We start from the raw sequence: 26890 nt of genomic DNA on the forward strand, positions 1-26890 counted from the left end.
GAGATTTTGAATATGATATAAATGGTGATTGAGAGAGCAGATCACAGATCAGCAGTGAAATGTGTGTGAGAGTTTTGTGCTGCAGAAGAAACACACCCACACCTGACATGTCTCGCAGGTGAGTTTATGACCCATCAAGGACACACGATGACATTACACACACAGGCGCAGTGTGGGTGGATCATCTCTCCAGGGTCATTGATCAAAGTTCACATCACTCCTGACGTCTCGGCGACGGCCATTTTCATTCAAGCAGACTCTAGCTCTCTTTCTGTGTAGATATGTGTGCGTTGTATGTGTATTGTTGCCAGTTTTAGGGCTCCTCACTGAAGATCTTGTGGGATTTCTCCAGATGAACTCCAGCCGAGTGCGCAGAGGCCGCAGGTACACATCTCATCCGTCTCTTCATCAGTGACTCATTCTCTGCTCGTTTGTGTCGATGTGCCGAGATGATTTCTGTCAGTAACAGAGACCGTGAGTCTGTCTCCACACAAACTCGTTGAATCAAGTGTACTTGGGTCAAGTTCAAGTATATTTGAAGTGTGCTTCATCTAGAATGCATACTGGCATCAATGTAATTGTGTTATTTTTGTAGTACTTGGAACTAAATAGGCTAAAAAACGTTGTAGTTTATAAATGTGTAACAAGAGTAAACCTTGCAGTCCGAATGTGCACTTCCTTGTTTTTAGTGTAGTAGATGACTGTGTACTTATAGCATACTTGAAACACTTCTCTTTTTGTGAGGGACATTAGGAAGTGAAAAGAGATTGAACGTCAACACAAATGATCAGTGAGATCTGTTATACTGGATATAATATCATGTGCTTTAAACTGTATATGAACTATTTAATACTCTTGATTATTGCACATATTTCTCACTACATTCGCTTTGTGTGAGATGCTACATTTGCTTAAATGTCCTTTAGATCAGGGGTCTTCTAACTTCACGATGCCAGGGACCTCCAAATATGAACCTTTTGTGGGGACCCCTTCCTAAAATACATATCCATCTATATTATAAAGACAACATGTTATATAACCGCGATTAATCCTTTGACACTTGTACTGTAATAATTTAATGACATCTTTACCAACAATACTGCATTCCATACCCCAATGAGAGAGTACAGTAAAGGCGGGGCTTAATGTGTGCCGGAACAAGCCGGATCCACATCTGGTTTTGTGTCGAATTTTGACTCCCCGCCAGATTACGACTCCCTTCATTGATACTGCTGGGGGATTAGCTAATCTTAACCCGGCCCCATGTAGTGTTTCGGGAATAATGCTCAGGATCCATTTATATCAACATTGAATTATATTGCATCACTACAACATGCAGCACATCTTTACTGCAGCAGCGTACAACTCAACTCTGCGGACTAATCAGCATAAAACAAGTATTCTGACCAATGAGAACACAGGCCAAGACATAAGAATACACCCCACACCTAATGTTCATGGGGAATGTGGGAGTCATCCTTTGGTAGGAGTCCATATCTGCTTGCTTTGGCAGATCCCGCTCCTCAAGCGCTAGAGGAAAACGTTCGTGCAGACCTGAAAAAAAAAACCTGTTGTCCAATTTTTTCAAACGTGTTTATAAGTGGTAATCGGGAATTAATATACACGTGTGAAAATCCTGTCTCTATTTGTGCAGTTTGTTTGTAGTGACCCGGAAGCGGAAGCTATCGAGTAGTATGATTAACCGTTCTGTTGATGTCTTTGGAACATGTCGTTGCAGGAATATGCAGGTTTTATTACAGAGAAGGTTACAACACGAACACAAAGGCCACCCCATGTTAAAGCTTGAGTGATGCTGTAGTCATTATTATCAGTGATAAGCAGCGACATCGGGGTTATTCTGAGTTGATTGAATATAAATGATCTGCATGGTATCTTGACCCCAACATATTTGTCACCTACATTTGCAGAATTAGCCATTCTTTTTTTTATTAATGCATGTGTTGTTTTGCCACAACAGATGGCAAAACAATACCATGGACCAAGAAATGTTAGGCATTAAAACTACAGAACTGTGAATTACACTACAATGTGATAGTGGTATACATATTATAGAGCTGTGAATTATATTATGAGCTATTTTGTTAATACAGCATGAACTGCATTTATATGCATCTATGGCCAAATACAAAGACGCATAGAGCACTTGGACGCATATCTATATGTTAACAAATGCACACTTTCCAAGTCAAAAATGTATAGGGTCATTTGTATTGGCAACTGACATTAACAGTGCAACTATATTCACAGTAGGATTGGCTTTTACAATGCACTGCTGTTCACATGAGAATCATACCCACAGCAAATATAAGTCCATGGTTCAGGACCATCTCCGAACGTAGACATCCAGCTACATCAACCTTCACTTAAGTTTTAAATCAAAGACTCTGTAAGATGTCATGGGTCATGTCATGCCTTTTTTCTCATGATGCAATAGAGTTTGACAGTGAAAGGTTATAACTTAAGAATATGTCCACATGCCCCGCCCACCTTGATTGCTTCCGCTTCCGGGTCGGTACAAACTGTAGAAAATAGAGACCTAGGATTTTCACACGTGTATTTTAATTCCCGATTACATTTAAAAACACATTTGAAAAAATTGGACAACGGGGTTTTTTTTCGTTTCCCATTTTCTATAATCAACGCAAAAAAGAAAAAAAGCTTGATTCCCGATTTTGGTTTTCTAATTTCAAAAGGAAAATCCGTTGGCCGCTAAGTACACGGACCATTAACCCTATCCTTTTTTATTATTATTATTCTCTCTCTCTCTCTCTCTCTCTCTCTCTTGTTATAAGTAACCAGACTCTGCCTTATTTGATTTTACATTTATATGTGTTTGATATAATGTGAATGTTTCTCTTTGTATTCACTATATGGCATTAATAAAAAAATCTAAAAAAGATATAAACAAAATCTTACCAAATCGCAGAAGTGAAACGCTAATAATTTGGTAAAAATGTGTGCTTCTGTGTGTGTGTTTCACTCACTTTTCTGACGCGCTCCAAGCACAGAGCTGTATGTCTCATTTCTGTTAGCCTTCAGCGTTCTGAAGAGCATTTGCAGTACATTCACAGAAGAAAGTGTACTGAAGCTTTGGAAACAAAACTAACGGTTCAAAAACACATAAAAGTGACGCGAGCAAGTTTAGCATTTTACCGCCTTCTCCAGCGTCGTCGTTACAAGCGACAGGGTAAACAATTGCAGACTGATGATGCAAACGACCCACGGTTCGTATGAAGGTATTTCAGTAGCAAAACTTGAGAGTAGTGCTGCAACGACGTGTCGACGTCGTGGATTACGTCGACGTGCGTGAAATGCGTCGACACTTCGTATTATTTACGTTTATCCGCTGTAATAGCAGTTTCTGTTCCCGGGCGTGTGTAAATTAATCAGCAGAACAAGAGAAAGTATAATTCACCCGACAAAAAGCGATCGAGAGCCTCAGAAGCAGTAAGTTAGTGAATGGACGGAGGAATTCCCCCTAACGTTACCCCCGGAATATGATCATCACAGCATGGACGCGCAATCACAAACGGACGGAGAGGGGAACGTAGATGTAGACTTTCATAATAAATTACTTTTTTTTAATTTACTTTTTTGTAATGTAAAACTACGCTTTACATGAATGATTTACATTAACGCTATTGTACTAGTGTAAATTAGTGTATGTGAACCTTTGCAGATTGTGACCCTGCTTAAATTACTCTTAAGCTTCAAAAAGGACTGACTATCCTGAAACCACCAATGCACTTTTTTTATGTCATTCGATAGCTTTATGCGAGGAATAAACCAATATAGCATAATGAAGAAACTCTGACCTCCGCTGGTGCTGTCTGTCAATCTCCAGTCAGCATGCGTGTGTACGGTGACGCTCAGGACGCTACTCTTTCCAACATGTTCCAATGTTTTCATTATTCTTCACAATGACAAGATGATAGTCTATGGTTTTGTTTCAAATGTATTTTGCTAGAGACTGTGAGTTAACGTTACTCGCTGAGTATAGCTTAGTTTATTAGAAGCACTGGAAGCGGTCTGAATATGTTGCGTCTTCATACGAAATAACTCTTTTTAAACCTCTGATTTAACTGTATACTGTCGGATTGATGCAACGCACTATGTGTTAAACATGTAACATATCATCTCTTCTCATTGTGTTCTAACTATTATTTACTTTGGGGAGCAAAATGATCCCCGGGACTTCAGAAGGAGTAGGTGCTTTAAGCGCATCATTGTGCGTCCCGGACGCGCATAACTGTAAATAACGAAGCGAATGCATTAAGAGCATCATTCTGAGTTCAGGGTGCGCGGGCTCGCTTTAACGCCACTCTGCATTAGAGTCTTTTATACGGTGATAGTTACAATAAACAGAGACAGATAGTAGTATTTTACTTTTACTCAATTATATTATGAGACTGAAAATAGAGTCGGATATTACTTGGAGGAAAAAAATACAGAGCATATATCATGCTCTAGTATTTCATATACACATTTTTTTAATGTTTTTACATTTACATTTAGCAGACACTTTTATCCAAAGCGACCTACAGATGAGGGAAACAATGGAAGCAATTGGAACAACATAAGGACAACAAAAAGCATAAGTGCAATAAAACATTTTTTTTTACCTTTAATACAGTACTTAAGTACATAAAAAATCAGTATTTTTTTACTTTTAAAATTAAAACTACTTAATTAAAAGATGGTGATTTTAATGTAAACACGGATTAAAATGTTAAAACAACAATATTTATTTATAAAATGTAGTGGAGTAAAAAGTATGATTTGCTTTATAATGTAAGAAAATACTAGAACTTATTGTTTATTTGCAAAGTTTGCCAAAGGATTAATCCAAAAAATCTTTATTAGATTAATAAAAAATCATAATCGTTAGATTAGTCGACAATTAAAATAATCGTTAGTTGCAGCCCTACTTGAGAGCATGTAGATTTTAATTTGTGAACTTGTAAAGTAAGTATTTGTACCTGTACACTAAAATGTACACTCACAGCCCCAATGTCAAAACTTGTCAAATAAAAAACTGAAGTTGAATGTTGAGATTTGCACTCGTGGACAAAACTCACAAATCTGTCTTCTGAATTTGAAGTTGCAGAAAAATAGTCACAAATGTGTAAACTGGCATTTACCAAATACATTGGCAGATACAAATGCATAGCACATATTTACAGATTCAGATTTGAATTGCAACCACAAATAGGCATCAACAACCTCTCAAACCTGTCACTGCAGTTTCAAATCTTCCCGCCTTGACTTTTGCTACTACTTTCGCGATAAACCCGTTGCAAAACTAACTTGTGCACTTGAAAGCTCAGAGGCGAGAGAAAGAACGGCATTTGATGACGTCACGCGGCTGAGCCACACCGCCCCCTAATGGCGGGAAAAAGCACAATGAAAGGATCTAGCAAATAATAGTTTAAATAATGTTTAAATAACTAAAGCGAAACCATCAGACTTATGTATACTATCATGTATAATTATTCCAAGACTTATACTATCTTGTATAGATATCATTTCGTAATGTATTTTAATGATATCATTCTGTATACTATCGATAATACGTTGTGTACTATGGTTTGTTTTAAAATATAATGACAGGCTGACTACATTTTCCGTTATGTATACTATAATGTTCATTGATATACTATATAAAATGTACATTTACACAGTTCAACATTATGATTCTATAGCCTAACCCTTGAGAATTATTATTGCTTTAGTTATAATGTTACCAATATTATATTAATATTTTTTTTTAAAACACGTTCCTGGTAGTATAATATAAATGTAAATTAAATTCAGTGAGCAATGTATTATTGACCATTACTGCACTTTTAAGCTATTTCTACTTTTTTATATTTTTTTGTTATTGTCAATAAAGGGAAAATGAACAGAAATTGTATGCAAGACTGTGCAATGCCACCATATACATTATTGGGGTTGTGGGTTTACCTGGAAGTTTCTTTTCTCATGGAAGGTTTGGATTTTTAACAGATGAACTTAAACATATTTAATCAATATTTAGTGTACAATTATTTTCTCATGTGATAATTACTAGCCGCAGGATAATGCATCCAGTCAGTTGTTATCGCAGAATAAACCCCTTCAGTGTTATACAAGAACTGATTCTGATCATTCTGATATAGGAGCCTTACACAATGACAGGCTGACTGAGTTTTCTGTTTTTAATTTTGATCATTATCGTCAGCGAACTTGCTTCAGCTAAGTCACGTGCCAGTTTACACGTTTGTGACTATTTTTCTGCAACTTCAAATTCAGAAAACAGATTTGTGAGTTTTGTCCACGAGTGCAAATCTCAATGTCTAACTTCAGTTTTTTATTTGACAAGTTTTGACATTGGGGCTGTGAGTGTACATTTTAGTGTACAGGTACAAATACTTACTTTACAAGTTCACAAATTAAAATCTACATGCTCTCAAGTTTTGCTACTGAAATACCTTCATAGTTCGGACCCAAAAATAATAATATGAACGCAGTCCAGCGGGGGCAGGGGGAGCAATCCAACTAGGGTTTGGACCAGGCAATCCAACTAAATGTGAAACCGAACTAAATAGTTGGATAGAAAACCCCTCAGAGATTCCGCCACCCCAGACTTGACGAATAACGTTCTCAGCATAGTTCAGGCGAATTGCGCTTTCTTTGTGCGTTTTGGGGTAAAACGAAGCTCGAAAACGTTGAGAGACGGTATAGTGTTTTCTAACAATCCAACACCTCTTTGTTTCTGGAGGCGGGGTTTACAGACGTATCCAAATAGCCTCTGCGCACGTGACACACAAACAACACACCCACCTATTACGTAATGGCCATGGACCAATGGTGGCTCGAGGGTGTTTACCGGCAAACCCAAACTTTCTCGGAGGCTTCTGTTTGGGTTGCTGAGGAGAAGTAGTGAAACGAATTGTCGTTTGGACCAGATTTTGTTCGAAATCAGGTCACAGACGGTCGTTTTTCCATTTCGAATGTAGTATGCTGAGCCCTTTAAGCACTGAGTAACAGGAACTGTAATGAGAAGATCTCACTAGAAGCATAAACTTGTTTCTGACATTTTCTGGGGACCCCTTAGAAACTCCTGGGGGGCCAGCCCAGCTAACTAAAGTTTGTTATAAGAACGTTCCTTAGAGGTTTTCCATGTTTTTGAAAACGTTTTAAAAACATAAAATGTCCAGTTTTTTAATGTTTTAAGAACGTTCTCAGCTAACAAAAGTCACCATCATAGTGATCAGTGTTTCCTTGACCCCTGGCTTTCATGTTTGGGATATTTTGGCGTGTTATAACTGTGTGATTGTGATGTACTGTTGTTATGACAATGCAATGAGAATCTAATCCAAAGGAGCTTGTTGGTGGGCATTAAAATCACCATCATGTTGTAGTTTGGTTCACTGAACATATATTAACTGCAAATTGTGTTCTTGATCCTGAAAGAGTTCTATGACATGAGAGGATTTAATTGCATTTTAATGTATAGAAGATTTGTAAAAAAAAAAGGACGCAAAAAAATACTATTAAAAGATTTGTGGAATCTGGATGCAAATATAAACTTAGTCTACAGCCAGAATTAGACACACACAGACATCAAGAATCAGTGTATGAATCTCAACAATGGTGACAATCATCAAACTAATTCTGATAAACAGATCAACTGCAATGCATGCTGGGAGTCATGAACGAGTTTTGTACTATGATGTTACCCAGCATGCATTGCAGCATGAAGCTTTCTTTTGTTGATTGTCACCATTGTTGAGATTCATACACTGATTCTTGATGTCTGTGTATGTCTAATTCTGGTGAAAACCCCTGCTTTACATTATATGTAAAGTGAGACATGATTGTGCTTAGTTGTGTCTGTGTGTGTTCAATATATATATATATATATATAGATATAGATAGATATATAGAGAGAGAGAGTTACCTCTTGAGTAGTTGTGTGACACATGAATGTTGATGAGATTTCAGCAGTGAATGAGTCTGAGGAGACCTGCTGACGACTCCATGGATGTTCTGGGAGAAAGAGAAGCTCTGCAGCAGTTCTTTAATGGTAAGATCGGCTTTAAACAGACACAAATATCACATCTTAAAGAGTGTCAATCATTTGTGGAAAAGTGAATATAGTTTGATGATGTTAAATAAGGGTGATGGTAAATCTTGTGTTCATATCTGTTATTTCTTCTCAAATGAGAGAATGTGGAGTTGGTAGTGTTGTGTGTTTTTTATGATGACTGTAATCTACACGCACACACACACCGTTTACCATCAACAGTTCAAGGTCACAGAGCTGTAAAAGAGAAAAAAACACTTCAATGCTCATGAAATCTAAACAGTGCATATAAACCTTTCCGCTCGCACGTTTTACAATAACAGTGAACTCATCAAAACTGTGGAACGAGTGAAACTTTAGGAACTATGTTGTGAGTCAAGACGATCCCAAATAATTGAAAACATGATTCTTCGGGTGTCAAACAGATGACACATCTGTTCTGATCTCTTCTGACTTCATGATTCGCTCAAGTCACCTGTTTCAAAAACATTTCTATAAAATCAAAGCTTTGGTTTAGCATTGCCTCCAAGCTACAGTAACTTTTCAAACGTAACTACAGATGTACATGTTGTTTGTAACCATTTATAAAAATGTGTTAGCAAAGAAACTCTTGGTGTCCCAGTGCATGTAAACGTGTGGTTTGTTTGTTGTTGTTGATGATTCAGGTGAGGATGCGAGCGGTGTGTTGGACACCAGTTTTCTGGAGGAGTACCTGAGCAATGAAAGCGACTCCACGTTGTGAGTTCAACACTTCTCGGTGGACAGAAATCCCTTGAATGCCCCGTGTGATGTCATGTGGTGTTTTGTTTTACAGCATGTTACCTGAATCCCCGCCGGACTCGTGCTCGGAGCGCAGTTCTCCTCCTCAGATACCAGGTGAGATCTCTCATCCGCACACATGACGTCTGCGGTGTCTGACTGGAGCTGAGAGCGTTTGTGACGTCCACAGGTTCAGGATGGACGAGAGCCGCGTCGCTTCACGTGGGCCGTGATTCGCTTTCTCGGTACGTGAACACGTCTGAGTCGTGCCATGATTCACCCGCTCTCTACGCTCTTCAGCATCATCCCTGCACACAGATGAGATCGGCTCCTGTGTACACAAGCGTCAAACAACACCAACGGCCCGGGTAAGAGATGTGTGAGAGACGCGGCTGTCAAGTGCACACATGTAAACGACGATAAGATTCGTTTAGCATGTTGACTTGATTTAACAGAGATACATCACATGAAAATAAGAAGAGAAGACGCTCAGATCCTCTGGAGGGGAACACAGAGCCGTGCAGGAGGAGCGACTCGCTTTGGACCCCACCCACATTCTGTTAGTATGTGTTTGTCTGCCAACCGACACACTTCTAAATCTTCTTACACAAAAGCAGATACTTTGAGAAATGTCTCGGCAGTTTTGTGTTCACTGTTGTTCTTCAAACAAGCTTCTTGTGTGTTCTGAAGAAGAAAGAAACTTGACATGAGGATGAATAAATGATGAAAGAATTCCCTAAAAGAGCCGTAATATTTCTTGTAAAATATGATGTTACACATTTAAATCAAAACCCACAAGAAAAATGTCCAGACGTACACGATGACGTTGACTGTCTTCACCAAACCACATGAGGGTGATGAGGTTGAATGAGTGCTGTCGGTGTGTGTTTGTGTGTGTTCAGGTGGAGATCGAGCGTGCGAAGCATTCTCTTCTGACAGCGATGGCGCTGGACATCACGTGCTGTCGTGGGACAGATATCAGCCAAGCCGATGGTCACGTCTCTACAATGGCAGGCTTGAGGCTCTGTAAGCGACCGCCGACACCTTTCCACCGCAGCTCTCCTCCAGCAGACGGCTTAAGAACGAAACTCTTACGAGCGTGTGTGTGGTTTGTGTAGATCTCCTCCAGGTTATCATGTGGATGCTGATAAAGGCTTCGGTTACTCCACAGCCGATGAAGCTTTCGTCTGTCAGAAGAAGAATCATTTCCAGGTCACCGTTCACATCGGGATGCTCGGAGATCCCGCGTACGTGGAGACCCCGGCCGGACCCGTGCCCGTAGAGAGCTTCCACGTGAAGGTGTTCGGGGTCAAGGTACAGACGGCACTGACAAAACATCTCATAGTCTCAACATAGTCTCAACACAACACTACACCGACTCTCTTGAGTGAACTTTGACCTTTGTGTTCTCTTCAGATGGAAGCACACAGTCACTTCATCACTATCGAGCAGTCTCAGTCAGACCGCAGTAAGAAACCTTTCCTGCCGGTCAAGTGAGTGCTTCATCTGCTCAAATTCAACTTACATCTCCAGCGTTTAACACACACACTTACATGAGGTCAATAAAGCAGACGGTTGATGAGTTAGGATTGTATGATCGGACAGCAGAATGTTGTTCGTTTCAGAGTCCAGCTGCCCCGAGATAAAATCACAAAGGTAACGTTGAGCCGACTTCACTTCAGCGAGACCACAGCCAATAACATGAGGAAAAAAGGCAAACCCAACCCTGACCAGAGGTTTGTGTTCAATCCTTCCCTCTCGCTTACGTGAAACATTCAGCAGTTACACACAGAAGCGGATCCGGGTGTTCAATCCGGGTAAAAATCATCCTTGTTTTTATTGTCCATTCAAAGCCTGTAATGACATGATGTAGTTTCTGAAATGGTTGGTGGACAGCATTTGTCGGTTTGTTGGTGCATCTGCATGATTTATGAGGACTCTCATAACTTGTGTTATTAACAGAATCTCACAGAATATCTTCATCATGACTGGCACATTCTGAACTAATCCCAGCTGGGCTTTAAAGTGCTTACTTGAGGTTTATTGTAGTTTTATTTATATAACGGTCAGTTCTGGTCCTTGATTCTGATTGGTTGAGCCGAGTTCTAAGCCGTTATAAAATACCCCCATTTATACAGCTGAATATCACTTTATTTACTTTATTTGATGAAACCTTGCTACACTTATGGAATAAGCGTTTTATAAAAGCAATAAGCCGTGTGAAGCAGTGGGTTTCAGTGCATTTAATAACAGCTGAGGGGGTTTAATGACTCGTGCCACAACACCATTAGCTGTTATAAAATGCACTGTAACCCACTGCTTCTTGTGACGATACATATCACCATTCACAGTAATTACACCTGTCTAGGGCGATTCTGAAATCCATTCTGTGTCTTCTGCTCAGCTCTTCTGTGAACTACGGCTCTTTGATCAGTAGGAAATTCTAATCTAAAATCACCACGAGATCCAGTCGTTCATAACGTGCACTCGTCAAACATCCTCACTATAAATATACTTTATTGTCATGAAAATAGCTGAGAAGGTTTGAAGAACAGTGGTAGAACATCACCATTAGCATGTCCTGGAGCTACGTGTGTAAATGGTTCTTCTGCGGTCCATATAGGAGTTTCTGTGTGAGAGCTCCTCTGGCTTTCAGATGGGGCGGCATTTAACTTTAATTCATTGAGAAACTGAGCATAAAAATTACACGGTATATCGTCCAAGCACTGTTACAATCAGATTTAAGTTTTATTATTTCAGTTTTCATGTTCATTTTTTTACATTTTTTTAAGGATTTGCCTTGTGTTGTTTTGTCAATTGAGTCAATTCTCATCTTGAACTAAGGTTCAAGGTTATTGATAGGGTAACATTTCTCTTTTTCCTTCAGTTTAAGTTTGTATATAATTGAATTTATATCATATATCATATTTAGGGATGTTTTTTATTTGTTTGTTGTTTTGTCAGATATTTCATGATGGTTGTTGGTCTGTACGCCACTGTGAGTGAAGAGAAAAGTTTTCTGCTGGTCGCTAATGTATCAGAAAGACTCATCGTCAGGGTAAGTGTTACTGAACTACTCCACAACACACAGCAGACCAATCAGAATCAAGTATTCCTGCATGCCGTGTGATAACAGATATTATCACAAACAAGAAGCCTTTGACATTTCAAGCTGGTGCGGGACTGTCAATCATTAACAAACCCTCTGGAGCATGTGTGAGGAAAAATCTCTCTTCATCTGAGATGTTGAAGTTTCATCTCTCATTTTCATCTCACATCTCTTCGTTTGAAGGCGTCCAATCCTGGACAGTTTGAGAACGACACTGATGTTCTTTGGCAAAGAGGTCAAGCTCCAGAGACGGTGGTGTGTCACGGCAGGATTGGCATCAACACGGACAATCCCGATGAATCTTTGGTGGTCTGTGGGAACGCCAAGATAATGGGCAACGTAATGCACCCGTCAGACCGGAGAGCCAAAGAAAACATTCAGGAGGTGCAACAGTTACACACAAACATGCATACACACACACTGAGAAATGAAGCGATTGACCCATCACATCCAATCCTAAGATTTTTATGATGTCGTAGGTGGACTCGATGGAGCAGTTGAGGAGAATAGCACAGATGAGGATCGTCGAGTATGACTACAAACCAGAATTCGCCTCCAGGATGGGAATCGATCAGGTCCATGAAACCGGTACGAGACGCCGCACATGTCCGTGAGTACAGAAATCCCAGGTGAGATGAAGTGAAACGTGTCCGTCTGCTCTCTCTCTCCGTTCAGGAATCATCGCACAGGAAGTGAAGGAGCTGCTGCCGTCTGCGGTCAGAGAGATGGGTGACGTCACGTGTGTCAACGGAGAAACCATCCCTCACTTCCTCATGGTGGATAAAGTCAGTGTGTGCATGTCACACGTTTCTCGCCGTCCGTCCGTTGGCCGTGAATGAACCTGACGTTGTGTTCGCAGGAGCAGATCTTCATGGAGAACGTGGGAGCTGTGAAGCAGTTGTGTAAGCTCACCGATAACCTGGAGACTCGCATTCAAGAGCTGGAGGTGTGGAACAGTCGTCTGGCCAAACTGAAGAGGCTCGGCAGCCTGCGCTCCAGTAACTCGTCTAACACCAAAGCTTATGAAGCAGGGTCCGTATTCATCTCGCTAGAGTTTTGATTCATGATAAATGTGTTCATGTACTGAAGCTCTGAAACATCTGTGTGACAGAAAGAGCCACGCGACACGTCCTGCGCAGAAGACCTCATCGTCTACAGTACGTGCTTCATCTTCATCATCATCAGACGACACACACAGATGTGTTGACATGAGTTGTGTTTTGTGTTGTAGAGCGACTGCTGTGAGAGATATCAGTGGTGTCTTCAGCATCGAGTGTTTCAGGCCAGTATCATCATGCTGGTGACCACCATGGCTCTGTGGTGAGATCTCACTCCACCTCCATCACCTCACATCACGTCCGGAACTCACGTGTTTCTGCCTCTTTATTCCCAGTGTCATCTCTATAACGGCTCTCTACATGCTGACGTTAGACGAGGACGTGGACTTCAACAGCAGGTACACATCGTCATCTTCATCTCTTCTTCACTGTGTTTGTCTTCTGAACGCTTCATGTGTTTGTCCAGTCTGAACAGCAGTGACGTCGTGCCGCCGTTCACCACCACAGAAACACAACTCACAACAGGTGATTCTTCACGCACTTCACCGGTGTTTAGTGTTGCTTCATCAGATCATGACGTGTGTTCATGTGCTGAACGTGTGTACAGCATCGGCCACGTCTCCTCCCGCTCCCTGGCCTCCTGACATCGACTTCTCCAATGTCTTCTACTCAGATGAGATCTACTGCTGCCCTTCCAATCTAACATCATCCACAGCCACCGATCCCAGAAGAGCTGAGAAAGGTCTTTTTCATGTCCGATGTGATTAAAATACGTCTCTGTTGTCATCTTGAAAAGTCATGTGATTGTCTTTCAGAGGAGTGGACGGCGAAACTGCCGGAGATACTGAAAAACTCCACAGACTGTAAGTCCATCCATTCCCCCACTGATGGTTTTACAACAATTGTAACTCACTTTCATTCAAGTCTTCATAGTCTTTTTTCAAAGACTGACAAACATTTGTCATGGAATGTTCATTCACATCGGGTTCTCTGGGTTTTATCACAGGAATGAGTCATAAATGTAATCCTTTGTGTAGTTATATTGTAACAATCAGCTTTATCAGTGAAGTTACAAAAATTAAAATGGGGTCAGATTAGACTGTGTGAGATTAAAACAGTTAAAAGGATGAGACAAACAAGTGATATAAATGATATAAGTGCATTTACAATGTTCACATAAGACTTAAAACAACACACTAAAACTCAAGACTGCTAAAATCATGGAACACAATACCATACCCTAAAACAATCTAAAGGTCCAAGCAGGTTAAAAGTCCACCACTGTACATATAAATCCAAAATCCGAAACAAAGGTAAATCCACAATATCGGAAACTCCTCAGTCCAGCCATTTGATGAGCTAAACCAAGCCTAGTGCCATGCTGCCTCCTTTAGTATAATGGTTGCTGCCATTGCCTGTCATGTGACCAGTAAAATTAAAGACATACACGCATAAAACAATAAGAGGAATAAGAATGGGATAAAATGGCTAAGAAAACATGTAAAACCTATTAAAACTCTAAGGCCGCATTTACACCGCATGTATAAGTGACCCAATTCCGATTTTTTCCTCCAATGTGGCACAGATCGGATATGACCCATGATCGTGTAAGCAGGAAAAAAGCACATGGATTCCGATTTTTTCTGATCGGTTTCAGGCCTCAATATGTGGAAATAAATCTGATATGAATCGGATACGTGCAGTTGCGTCTGCCATGTAAGCAGACAGATCGGATATCCACCCGTCATTGTGAGTTGTACATCATTAATTCCTTTCAAACGGAGCGATGATCCAGGAAATTGTTATACAATTGCCAGGAAACAAGAGCTGAGCGAGTTTGTCAATTATTTGAAAACTAAAAAACACTATTGGAAGGCTCTATTTAGCTTAATCATGCATGAATGCGTGTACGTCCTAATCATCCAACTGAATCTCAAGACGAGAGAATAGTGTTGTCTGCTTAAATGCAGTTTTAAAGTTTGAAATTAATCAAAATTAAATTTCATCACAATATAAAAAATTATCAACACAGAAATACAAAATCGCTTTAATAAACTAGATCGCTCAGCAGCCTTTAAAACAATGATCTGATCCACGCAACAGAGAAGCTCGGGCAGACACCCGCTTTACTTTTCACAGGCTTCACTTGACCGAGCATTTACTGATTTTTTCTTGTTCAAAAAATCTAGATGATAAAAAACTTTTTCAGACTTTAAAAAACATTAACGATTAAATAATTTTTGAGTTCACATTTTTTTGTACGTCATATAAATGAAAAATGCGCTGCTGTAATATCCTGTGCCTTTTATATCGCAGTTGCAAAAATGGCAGCTCATTTTTACTTCAAGACTCCACTGCACACAACACAGTCCCTGGTGTAAAAATGTACACCCTGGTGTATATGTGAGTCCATAGCTGCGGGTGTACAAATGTACACTGAAACAGAGTCTTTCAGGTGTGAAATGTTCATTTATTCATGCAGTTAATCAATCAATTGAGTTGACTTTACAAGTGATGATTGATCTTTAGTGATGACACCTGCTTTTCATGATCAGAGTCCACTGAAGAAGTGAACGAGAACAGGAAATAAAAGACTGTAGCCACACAGATTCATGTCATATAAATACACAATCAAATATGCTAATAAAATACATATTGACATGTAACTAAATGAAACTCTTGACTTCTTTGAATATAATTAGTAGAGCTTTAGTTGTATTTAGTGTTGCTGATGTTGTTTTATTGAACAAGTCATTTAAAGTCACCATTATGGTGATCAGTGTTTTATTTGGTTGGGTACTTGGACTAAAGTCCAGCTTAGCAGTTTTCTCTGCTTGTGTAAAGCAGTGTTCTCAACATACATCATGTTAAAGTGAGCAGGACATGCAATACACAGTCCTGTCTATTTATTAAGTATAAGCATTAGTATCAAGTAAGGCTTACTGTACGAGACAAATGAACAATAGTGTTGTTTGTTATAATAAAGTGCAGCTAGAGTGGTAAAATGCAATTATAAAGATTTGATCAGAGGTTCCTAAAACATTTCTCACACATGCTAAGACTTCAACACTCATCCTACAAAACTCAACAGTGGTGGTAAAAATAACCAAATGCATGCTGGGTGTCATTGTTAAGTTTGATGCTATTCTATTACCCAGCATGCACTGCAGCATTTACGGTTTATTGACTGTAACCGTTATTGAGATTTGTATGCTGAGTTTTGATGTCTGTGTGTAACAGTTTATAACATCTTATTTACTATTGTTGACAAAGGCAGTACCTGTTTATCTTACACACCGCTATACTGACAAACATCGGCATCTCTAGCTTGACTAAAACAGATGAAAATTTCATTATATCATCATCATTTTCTGATGACTTCCAGCAAAGTTGTCATACAACAAACATTTCAAACCACAGGCAGTGTGTCTGTTTAACACATTCTGCAACAGCACAATAACAGGATAAGACACTCATTATAAGCACCAATTGAAATCAGCTACCGGATTTCTTTGCTTTTTACCCCATACAAACGGGTTTTAACTCCCTGTTTCAGCAGTTATAGAGAACTTAAGCAAATGTTCTAGAAGTGAGACACAAGAGTCAAGAGCCCAACTAAAGCAAACACTGATCACCATAATGCTAGCGTAATCACTTGCTAATATTATTTTATTATTGAGTTCAACTAACTTAAAATTAAAACACTTCTTTACTTAAAAATATTGATGTAATCGGTTACCTCAAAATGTTTAAGTACACTCAACTTGTCCGGGTTTACAGTGCAGGGACTTTGCTGTGTGCGTTCCGTTATAATGTGTATTGAGGCTCTGTAAAATTTCATTTGACAGTTCATATTTATCTTCGTAACTGGCTGAGCTTAATCCTTCTCTCAGAACCTTTCATTCTGTTCGTTCTTATTGTCATTGTTCTGCATTTACCAGTAAATATATAAGTAAAAGGTATTTAAGTAAAATAAAAAACAACAATATATGCTACATAATAATAACCCAAACAATATAGCTTATTTAGCCCTATTTGGCTAAATATAAAAGGAAAGTGGCAATAAAAGCAAACCACACCGCACTATTGAGCCACCTAAAAACCCAGCAAGGGAAATTCCGTCACCTCTTGACAGCCCTACATTGATGATTAAAACATCTGCACAAGACATGCCATTACAGTACATTATCACGTGTCTTTATGTGTGTGGCGCACTGGGGGACAAATCCTGGGACACATTATGCGTTCATTTTCTGAGATCTCTGTATGAAAAGGCTATTAAATAAGCGGCGGTGGCGAATGACGTTTTTACTTTTTTTGGTCAGTACGTCTACCTCGGGTGTTTCGCCATGTGCAGTGTAAATGCAGATATCGGATATGTGTCACATTTAAAAGAAGATGTAACCGGGTCATCAAAAAAATTGGATATAGTCACAAAAACGGAATTGAGCATCAAGAACTGCACTGAAATTTCAACATTTTTTCAACATTAATTGCAGGTGCAAAAGGGATATTGATTCAATGCAATTAACATTGACCAATCAGCTATTTCTTTACATTGATTCAATGATTGCTTGCTGTCTGGGTATCCATGTGGAAAGGTACAATATGTGTACCTTTGAGGGTACTGCCCCAGTGACAAGCCATTGTACCCCTAAAGGTACAAATCTGACACATTTTTTCTGACAGTGTGCAGTAATTGCGGGCTAATATACATCAAATTATAAGATATATAGATCGGTTAAAACATGTATCATGTGTGACAGTGTCACAATATAATGAAAGGTTTGGGGTGTGGATTTGTCCTTGACATGACGCTCACATTCTACTGACAGTAATGATTTAATATGTAAAACATATCAATCAGTAACAGAAATGATCATCATAACTCGCTCAAAGAGTCCTTTTAACATTTGATCTGCTGAAAATCTCATTAGCGTAACACATCCAGCTACTGTACGTCTGAGTACATGATGTGTTGCCATTTTAACAGAGTAAAATGAAAATATTCTCAAAATGTACATATGATGTTCTCATCCTCCAGAACACTTTTATAGGACTCTTTACATGCATCGACGCAGGAAGGTATTTTGAGAAGGGGGTGCTGTGATTGGTTTTTTGCCAGGGCTCGAATTTCATCGCAGAATTCCAGGGATTGCGCGAAATTGAAATCATACCTGCAAATCTAGCTTTAATAATGCGGTAATTTCCTGCATCGATTGTCGATTTTCATGGTATCCGATCAAATAGTGATGTAACGCAAAAATAAAAATTATTTCATTATTATTAGAATTATTTATTTATCTTTGTCCATAAAAAACAGTTTACAGTTTAAAACAATGCGTAACTGTATGTTTGACTGCAAAGTCTTTTATTTTCTACAACTCTTAGTTGTGTGAACTTGTTTCATTTGAGTCCACTAAAATATGTTTTTTTCTTATTATTTATTATTTTACAAAGGTTACTCTATTTTACAATAAAATTAAGTGTAATATCTTGTAAAAAATGTTTTTATATTTATGCACTGTATTTGTGCAGTATTTTTCACAGTTAACCAATTATTAGGTTTATTTAACAATAAATAGCATTTTAACAGTGCAGAAGCACAGAAACACAACATCTACTGGTATCTGTCAAGATCTCACCATCAACTCCACAAACACCATTACCATCTCCACTTATTAAAAACCACTTTCACTTCATTTCTGGCAGACATCTACAAGTTCTTGGTCACAATTTACACAGGTTGATGGTTTTTGTTGAGTTACCATTTTGGGGATCAGTGTTTGTATTAGTGGGGCTCTTGACCTTTGATTTCTTAAGCATTTATCTGTTGTAATTGTGTGAATATCTTACAATTGGAAAAGGCTAAGATAAAGTTTTATGATAAGTCTTTTGGTTTTTGAAGATGGTCTTCATCTACTGTTATGTTTTCAATCAAAGCTTATATATCAGGGCTTTAGACTAACTTTTTGCACTGGTTGCACTGGTGCGCCCAAATTTTCTACTGCATCGCATTTAACATCACTTTTTTTTTAATCGCTGTCCATATAGGCAAAATTGACTTGTAAATGATTAACTAACAATCTGGTCAACATAAAGTTCTTTATTTGAAGCACAATTCTACAAGAAAGGTCACTTACTTAAATATGGGAGGCAAATCCTGCCAAATTTAAATAAATAAATTAAACGATGAAAATGAAAACCAGATTAGCAATTTCATTATACACAACTGCGCGCACACTATGTGCCAAAATGAAAAATAAAATGAAATTATTTTATTTTCATTTTCATTTTTACACTGACAATGCGTTGTCCCTGTCAAATTGAAAAAGAAAATGCAATTTGTGATTTGACATTTAATTTTCACTAAAATCTCCAGGCAAGACTGCCAATTTGAAAATGAAAAGGCAAATGTGAAAAATAAATTGTAAAAACATTTTTTACAAAGGTTTTATTAATATTCACGCAACAATACTGACACAATTCAAATTAAAATGTAAACTTTGATTTTCATTTTATTTTATTTTCTCTTCTCTTTTATTTCATTTTCGATGATGGCGTGCTCGGGTGCGGATGGTAATGTACAGTGTAAGAGCAGGTTAACATGTAATTTGCATGACTGTGAACAAGAAAATGAAAACGAAAACGAAACGAAAAAAAATTATTTTTCACATTTGCCTTTTCATTTTCAAATTGGCAGTCTTGCCTCGAGATTTTAGTGAAAATGAAATGTCAAATCACCAATTGTATTTTCTTTTTCAATTTGACAGGGACAACGCATTGTCAGTGTAAAAATGAAAATGAAAATAAAATAATTTCATTTTATTTTTCATTTTGGCACATATTGTGCACGCAGTTGTGTATAATGAAATTGCTAATCTGGTTTTCATTTTCATCGTTTAATTTATTTATTTAAATTTGGCAGGATTTGCCTCCCATACGACCTAGCCAGGTACGTTTTTTTGTTGAACCATACCATTATAGTGTTATCAACCTACTTTCTAACCTTTCACTTTTAAATGTTGCGTAAATGTAAAGTTTTCCCAGCGTTTTCTAACCTTAGATCAATATAAACAGTGTTGGGAGAGATCCTCTTATTTCTTTTAACATTCTAAGCAGGTGTAACTTTACTTCATACAAACTTCAGAAGGAAGAAATAAGTTTCCCTCTTTAGCCTTGGCTTTAGGATTCCTAAACAACTTTTCATTGTGTAGGTTTATGTTAGGATCCATTAACAGATAGTAAATCGGTTCCCAACATAACATACATTGTTTACATCAGGGACGGAAATTAACAGAGGCTTTGGAAAAAAATGACAACAAGGTGAACAAATCTGCTCTCCAAGTTCAAGACAAAAGAGGAAAAACAGACCATGCATAATAAAAAACTAGCGATGACAGTCGCAATCTAAATAAGATTTAGGTGAAAATGAACGAATGTGGATGACAGCTTCTTTGCTCTGAACCTAACCTATATCTGTGTGTAATCTTCAGTTTAAACAGATCCAAAATTCTGTCACCATTGCCTGACCCCTCGTGTCATGTTTTATTTCTTTCCTCAATGCTGTGAATGATCTCTGACCTCCATCTGTGTGTTTGACAGGGAAAAACACAACCATCCGGTCCATCATCATCACACAGAATCTACAGATGATCGATCAGCAGTACTGTGACACACACGACGACTGTGGGTACGTGACGCTCCTTATCATCATATGCTCTGTCATCAAAGCATGATCACAATGATGACGATCATGATGACTGTGTTTGTGTTTGTAGGAAGGGAAAGTACAGTTACGTCATCCCCCTCAGTAAACACATCCCACCCAACATGCCCATCACCCTCCAGATCACGTGAGTCACGCACACACGCATGCGCAAACACTTCCCTGATAGCACACGTACATCTGGATTTCATCTGCAAGACATCTCGCAGATGCTGTTTGCTCATCTGCCCGACATCTCCGAGACGTCTGCTGTCAGTAGTAGACCTCTAGAAGACGTCTGTAAGATGTGTAGGATTTAGAATGGATGTACAACAGCTCTTTCTAAGATGTTTAGCAGATGTTTTCCAGATCTCCAGGGGCCGTATTCTTAAAGCGTCTAAGAATCCTCTCAGAAAGCTCTTAATTTAGCTTAAAACGATTCAGGATCAATCTGTGAGAAACTCTGAGCAAGAAAAGACACAAACTTTACGTCAGTGAGGAGGCGGGGCTGACTCCGTTGCTATGTATGACGCAGTCTTTTAAAGACTTGTGATTGGTTGGTTGGCCAAGTTTGATATTGCACATGTCTTTTTTCCTGTTTTACCGTACTCACGCACACACACTATATGTATTTATTACACGGCTCATTTGAATGCTTGATTCTGATTGGCCAGTCGTGACATTCCAGGGTTGTTCTTTTCAAATAACAACCGCTCAAAACTAATAACACGTGACCGGTACTACTTGTATGTTTAATATCCCTCCGCTCCAACAAAGGTTACCGTCTGGCGCCATCTTGTGACTTAAACACTAGACAACCGCGATTTGCAATGGAAGATTTCAGCATTCATTTCAACATGTAGGGTAAAAACAAAAGCAGTTTCAGCAGTGGATAGATTTGGACGAAACAAATAACTCCCCAGTTAAGACAAAAACTGAAATCTGAAGAACAAACATCGACAAGACACAGACAGCTCACTGAGACTTGACAAAATAGAGATCAATGATTCTAACCACAGCTGTTGGTGATTTTAATGCACACCAACAAACTCCATTGGATCAGATTTTCAGTGCATCACATGCACTCAGTTACAACACGCCAACAAATCTATTGCTTATAATCAAGGGTCAAGAGCCCAACTCAAGGAAACACTGATCACCGTGATGGTGACTTATGTTAGCTGGGAACGTTCTTAAAACATTTAAAAAACTGGACATTTTGTATGTTTTTACAACGTTTTCAAAAACATGAAAAACCTCCAAGGAACGTTCTTATAACAAACTTTTGTTAGCTGGGCGATTACGTCATGTTTCGTCCATTTTCTCTGCTGCTAAAGAAACTCTTAAGTCTCTTAAAAGTCCCCCTTCTCTACTCCTAAACTTCGATTTCTGGCGCTATGGCATTTCTGCGCTGTCTTGAAGATGCTAACGTGTCTCTGATAGGATCGGTCACAACCATGTACCCTGCATGATCTAATGTGTTGTGTGTCTTATTAACTCACCGCACAGCTCTGATTTCTGTGCTTTACAACAGCACATGCATTGATACAGAGAGAAATCTAACACAGGGGTCAAGGGTCAAGAGCCCAACTAAAGCAAACACTGATCTCCATGATGGTGACGTCATTTGACCCAATAAAACATCAACATCTGATCCTCTGTGATTCTCAATAACAGCAGGTGTTCATCACTAATGCTCAATCATCATTTCATTACTCACTTAATGATCTCATTCACTTTAACTCTTTGAGGACTTGGATGTGACTTGAGACTTGCTTGTGACTTGAAAGGAATGACTTGGTTCCTCCTCTGGTGAAATCAGCTCATGGGTGAAACAAAAATATGGCAGGACTTTTACTTTTTGGCCCCTGGACTATACACCTCTGGTGGAAAGGTAAAATATGTGTCCCTTTGAGGGTACTGCCCCAGTCACAAGCCATTGTACCCCTAAAGGTACAAATCTGACACATTTTTTCTGACAGTGTAGGAGCAACTCTGTGTGCTAAGATTTTTCATGAATACGGGCCCAGATCTTTAGCAGACATCTTACAGATGTACCTGTGCTATCTGGGTTCAGTCACTACAGTTTATATGTCTAAATATTTCACGTGTTTTAGGTTTTCAAGTGTAAATTTGAGTTTTTGAGAACTGAGAACATCTCTCCTCACCTCTCCCTGTCCATCCACAAGGAGGCGCTCTAACTGTCTTATTGAGCTCTCTCAGCTGTTCCTGTCCTGTAATGTTGTGTGTGTGTGTGTGTGTGTGTGTGTGTGCGCGTGTGTGTGTGTGTGTGTGTGTGTGTGTGTGTGAGCAGCACAGATGAGCTGTTGGTGATGTATTTGTGTTCATATGATGAGAGAGACCAGTGTTATTCTGTACTGGAGCACAGCGGCCTGAAGTCAAACACGGCTCTCAACACACAGGTACGTTCTCCACATCACCTCACCTGACTGAAACACGCCCACCTGCCCCCAAATATTCTATAAGATGTGAAGAAATATGTGTTTTCCTATCTGTAGGGTTACATTCATAAATGGACTCTGGCCGCAGCCAATCATTACCGCTCTTCTTATCACTTCCGGGTCGCTGTCGCTGTGAGTTCTTGTTTGTGTTCCTGTGTTTACAGTTGTGTTTGTCATGTTAGACATGTGATACAAATGTCCTGTCATATCGGCGTGCATCAAGTACATACACATACATGTGCATAAAGACTTACAGGAGTCGTGTTTGCATCTTTACAAGACAAACATTTCACGTTGTGTGATTTTAATGCGACCTGAGAAATGATAAGAGACACAGAAGAATGAAGCAGAATAATGATGATGATGTGTTTGTCTCTTGCAGGGTTTGGCCAACTGTAGCACCGACCCAAACTACGCCGAGTTCTTATTCACCGACTATCAGCTGCACTTCTTCCGCCGCTGTGACTGATCACACACAGAATTGAGTGACATTTGAAAATGTGTTTGCATTTATTCATATAGTTTCTTGTAATCTAAAACAAAATCTGCTGTCAAATCTGAATCACACACACATGAGAGAGATGAGTGAGGTTTGTACCGTTCCAGCAATGCTTCAACAGCATAAATCATGTATTCCTCAGTCAATATCCCTTTCTGTTTGTTTTGTATTTCTGGATGCACATGAGTTTCAGTTTGGAAGCTATTATGATGGTTTTAGAAGTGAGCTGATATTTACATGACAATACTCATGACACGTGCTTGAAATCAATATTAAATGCTAACAATGAAGACGTCACATGGATGATGTCGAGATTCTAGAACTCACACTGAGAGGATTTTAAAGATTTAGTTTGTCTAGACTGTTGTGCAAACAGTTTGTGTATAAAACTCATATTGTTACGATGACTTATTCAGCCAAGCAAATAAAGTTTCTTACTGTATGTGGACAATGAGCTGAGAGATCACTGACGCTGTTTACATTCATGAACTCTGTTGACCTCAGCAGTATTTACAGATAAAAAAGAGTTTATAAGAGAAGACAGTCTGCCATATTTTAACGCTGATGCCAGCTTCCAACTTAAAAACATCGGATGTTTTTTCAAGTAGTTTAAAGAATAGCAGAAAGAACATTTGCCTTCTTCCCTAAGAGCACACATGCATCTGGGAGACTTCTGTGATGTCTGCATTGACATCTGCAAGACATATTTTTTTGATAGTTTGCTCATCTGTAATGCATCTCTGAGACGTCTGCTGTCAGATGTCATATAGACCTCTAGAAGATGTCTGTAAGATATTTATGATTTATAATACATGTAAAACTGCTCTTTCTAAGATGTTTAGCCCCAGATAGCAAATATTTGCGGCCCAAATCCGGCCCACACCTTACTCCCCATACCACCTCATCTGGCCCACATACCGCGTGGAATGATGGCACTTGGGCGGACCGCTCCTGTTTGCCAGGTTTGGGCCACAAGCAAGCCAAAGCAATGCCGCATGTCAGCCAAAAACAAAACAAATAAAGCAGAACTGACCCAAATATAAACAACAGTTCATTTCAATTCTGGCCCAGATTTATCCTAAAACCAACACCTTTCTGTGCTCCTGTTTGACAGAATTTGTATTGAGTTTCATTATTATTATAGTGATGATTGAGTCATTAGTGATGAACATCTGCTGTTAACAAACACAATCACTGCAGAAAAGATCAACAAAAACTTAACTTAAATTAAATTTACCCAGAGAAACACAACAACTACAACCTGAAACACAACCCAGCTAACAAAAGTTTGTTATAAGAACGTTCCTTAGAGGTTTTTCATGTGTCACCTATAACACACTACAAACATGATGATTTTATATAACACTACTGAAAAATCAATACAACCCTGCCCCAAACACAATAGAAAAAGTAAAGGATTTAATGGTTATAATGTTAGATCCTATTGGAATATTACCCAAAACACACTACAGAAAAGAGTTTTGTAATGTCTTCAATAGTAAAAGCTAATATATGAATTAATGCAGCGTCTTCATGTAAAAGCACATATGACATTTTAGTCACTTAGATTGTGTCTGTGTGATCAAAATTTGTGAATGTATATTAAATGAATGAATGATGAACACTGTTTGCACAAAGAGGGAGGAGACCGAAAGAACTCTGGGTTGGGTTCACAGAGTAAGTTACTATGGTTACTGACTCTGAAAGTTACCTCTCTTCTAGAAATGGGCTTAACTTACCCTGCATTCTCGGGTTTGACTGTACCACTTCAATAAAAATGTAAAATGACTGCACCACTGTGTACAAGTCATTGATGTGAAGCGATAAGTTCTTGGCTCAAAGTCTGCATTTAAAGTCACACCAAATGTGTTCAGCTGGGTTCAGGACTTGGCTTTATGCAGACCAGTCAAGTTCTTCCACATTGACTGAATCAATTATTTCTTTCTGAACCTTGTCTCATACGCAGGGGCATTGTTATGATGGAATAGAAAAGGGCGAATAAATTAAAATATAGTTACCCTAAGTAGAATACAAAAGTTTATTTCATATTCTGTAATTTTCTAGATTTGTATGTAAATGAATTTGTGTTGTATCTCTCATACAACTCTTAGAGTCCAAGAGTCATGTTTGTGTCTGGAATAGTGAAGAATATGGAGTCTGTTGTAGGGCAGACAGTTGTATTTACGACTGCACTATACAGCTAATGTCATGAGCACTTTCAGACAAAGCAATGCTGTATAGTTTCATCCTGTTTTGCAGATATTGCAGTAATAGGCCGGGTGACAGACAAGCCCGTATCAAACAGAGTAAAAAGAGCACATTCAAGTGATGATATTTCAAAGCAAAATATTCAACAATAAATTATTACAACTGGAAAAAGACACAAGAAAGTAGAAAAACAATGACATCTTGTTTATTATAAGGAAACCAACAATCAAATATTTTAAAAGTACATATAAGCATTGTACAATAAGTCTAAAAATATACTGTATGTTATGTCCCACACTAAGGCAGACATTACCGCTTTAAATCAACTTTTAGACATTTAACAGACACTTTTATTTCAAGCGACCTACAGAGAGATTCGGAAACAATAAAGTGATATGTCATAGGAGGCAAGAACACATAAATTACATAATTATTATAATTATCTAGAAATATATATTCTTAAATGTGCCATTGTTACTCTTGATATTAATGTACACTCACTGATGTGAATACTCTGATTCAAGTCACTAATGCTCGCCTACAGAACTATCATGGACCCGGAAACAGTATATGACCTACATATATAGTGGTGCGTGACGTCAGGCTTAACAAGCGGGTGGCGGCGACGTCCTTATCAACGACGTTAGTGTCACGCGTCTGTTGTGAAGACGTCCTTATCCACGACGTGTGTGTCACGCGTCTGTTGTGACGACGTAGACTCCGTTCACGTAAAAGTACACGACAGTCTCCTTCGGTAGGTAATCCGTGGCACATTTCAACCGCCATAAACGTGACGTCTGTATAGATCAACAGCTACACGTTACTAACGTGTTTACGTGACATTTGCGTGTACGTCTCCAAAAAAAACAATGTTTTATATGGAGACGTACACGCACGCTTACACGCATGTTATCTGTCGTGCTTGTCAGCCTCGTTCGCCAACGATACAAAGCGAGCGCCATATGTCTCCCTTCTTTTCATTCTTACTCAAGTATTCT

The 26890-nt window shown here is 38.9% G+C and overlaps 1 protein-coding gene across 5 annotated transcripts; it reads left to right on the plus strand.

Moving 5' to 3' along the window:
* The first annotated feature begins 139 nt into the window (after positions 1 to 139).
* Positions 140 to 24140, plus strand: LOC130547552 (myelin regulatory factor-like protein). Of its 5 annotated transcripts, none has more exons than XM_057323551.1 (26): positions 140 to 384; positions 7975 to 8089; positions 8755 to 8827; positions 8904 to 8965; positions 9039 to 9216; positions 9304 to 9407; positions 9751 to 9874; positions 9967 to 10162; positions 10265 to 10341; positions 10474 to 10584; positions 11813 to 11906; positions 12141 to 12341; positions 12437 to 12545; positions 12633 to 12742; positions 12817 to 12989; positions 13069 to 13114; positions 13189 to 13277; positions 13351 to 13413; positions 13482 to 13540; positions 13623 to 13757; positions 13831 to 13878; positions 20621 to 20708; positions 20797 to 20871; positions 23038 to 23146; positions 23243 to 23317; positions 23568 to 24140. In XM_057323551.1, exons 2-26 carry the CDS (start codon positions 8014 to 8016, stop codon positions 23652 to 23654), a joined length of 2562 nt encoding a protein of 853 aa, XP_057179534.1. In that variant the 5' UTR covers positions 140 to 384; positions 7975 to 8013; the 3' UTR covers positions 23655 to 24140. The 5 variants fall into 5 exon arrangements, with proteins under 5 accessions (XP_057179534.1, XP_057179536.1, XP_057179535.1 ...); XM_057323553.1 differs by having other exon boundaries at positions 8008 to 8089; positions 12823 to 12989; XM_057323552.1 differs by having other exon boundaries at positions 8011 to 8089.
* The last annotated feature ends 2750 nt before the right edge of the window (positions 24141 to 26890 follow it).

This window comes from Triplophysa rosa, linkage group LG24 (genome assembly GCF_024868665.1).
Source record: "Triplophysa rosa linkage group LG24, Trosa_1v2, whole genome shotgun sequence".
NCBI lineage: Eukaryota > Metazoa > Chordata > Actinopteri > Cypriniformes > Nemacheilidae > Triplophysa > Triplophysa rosa.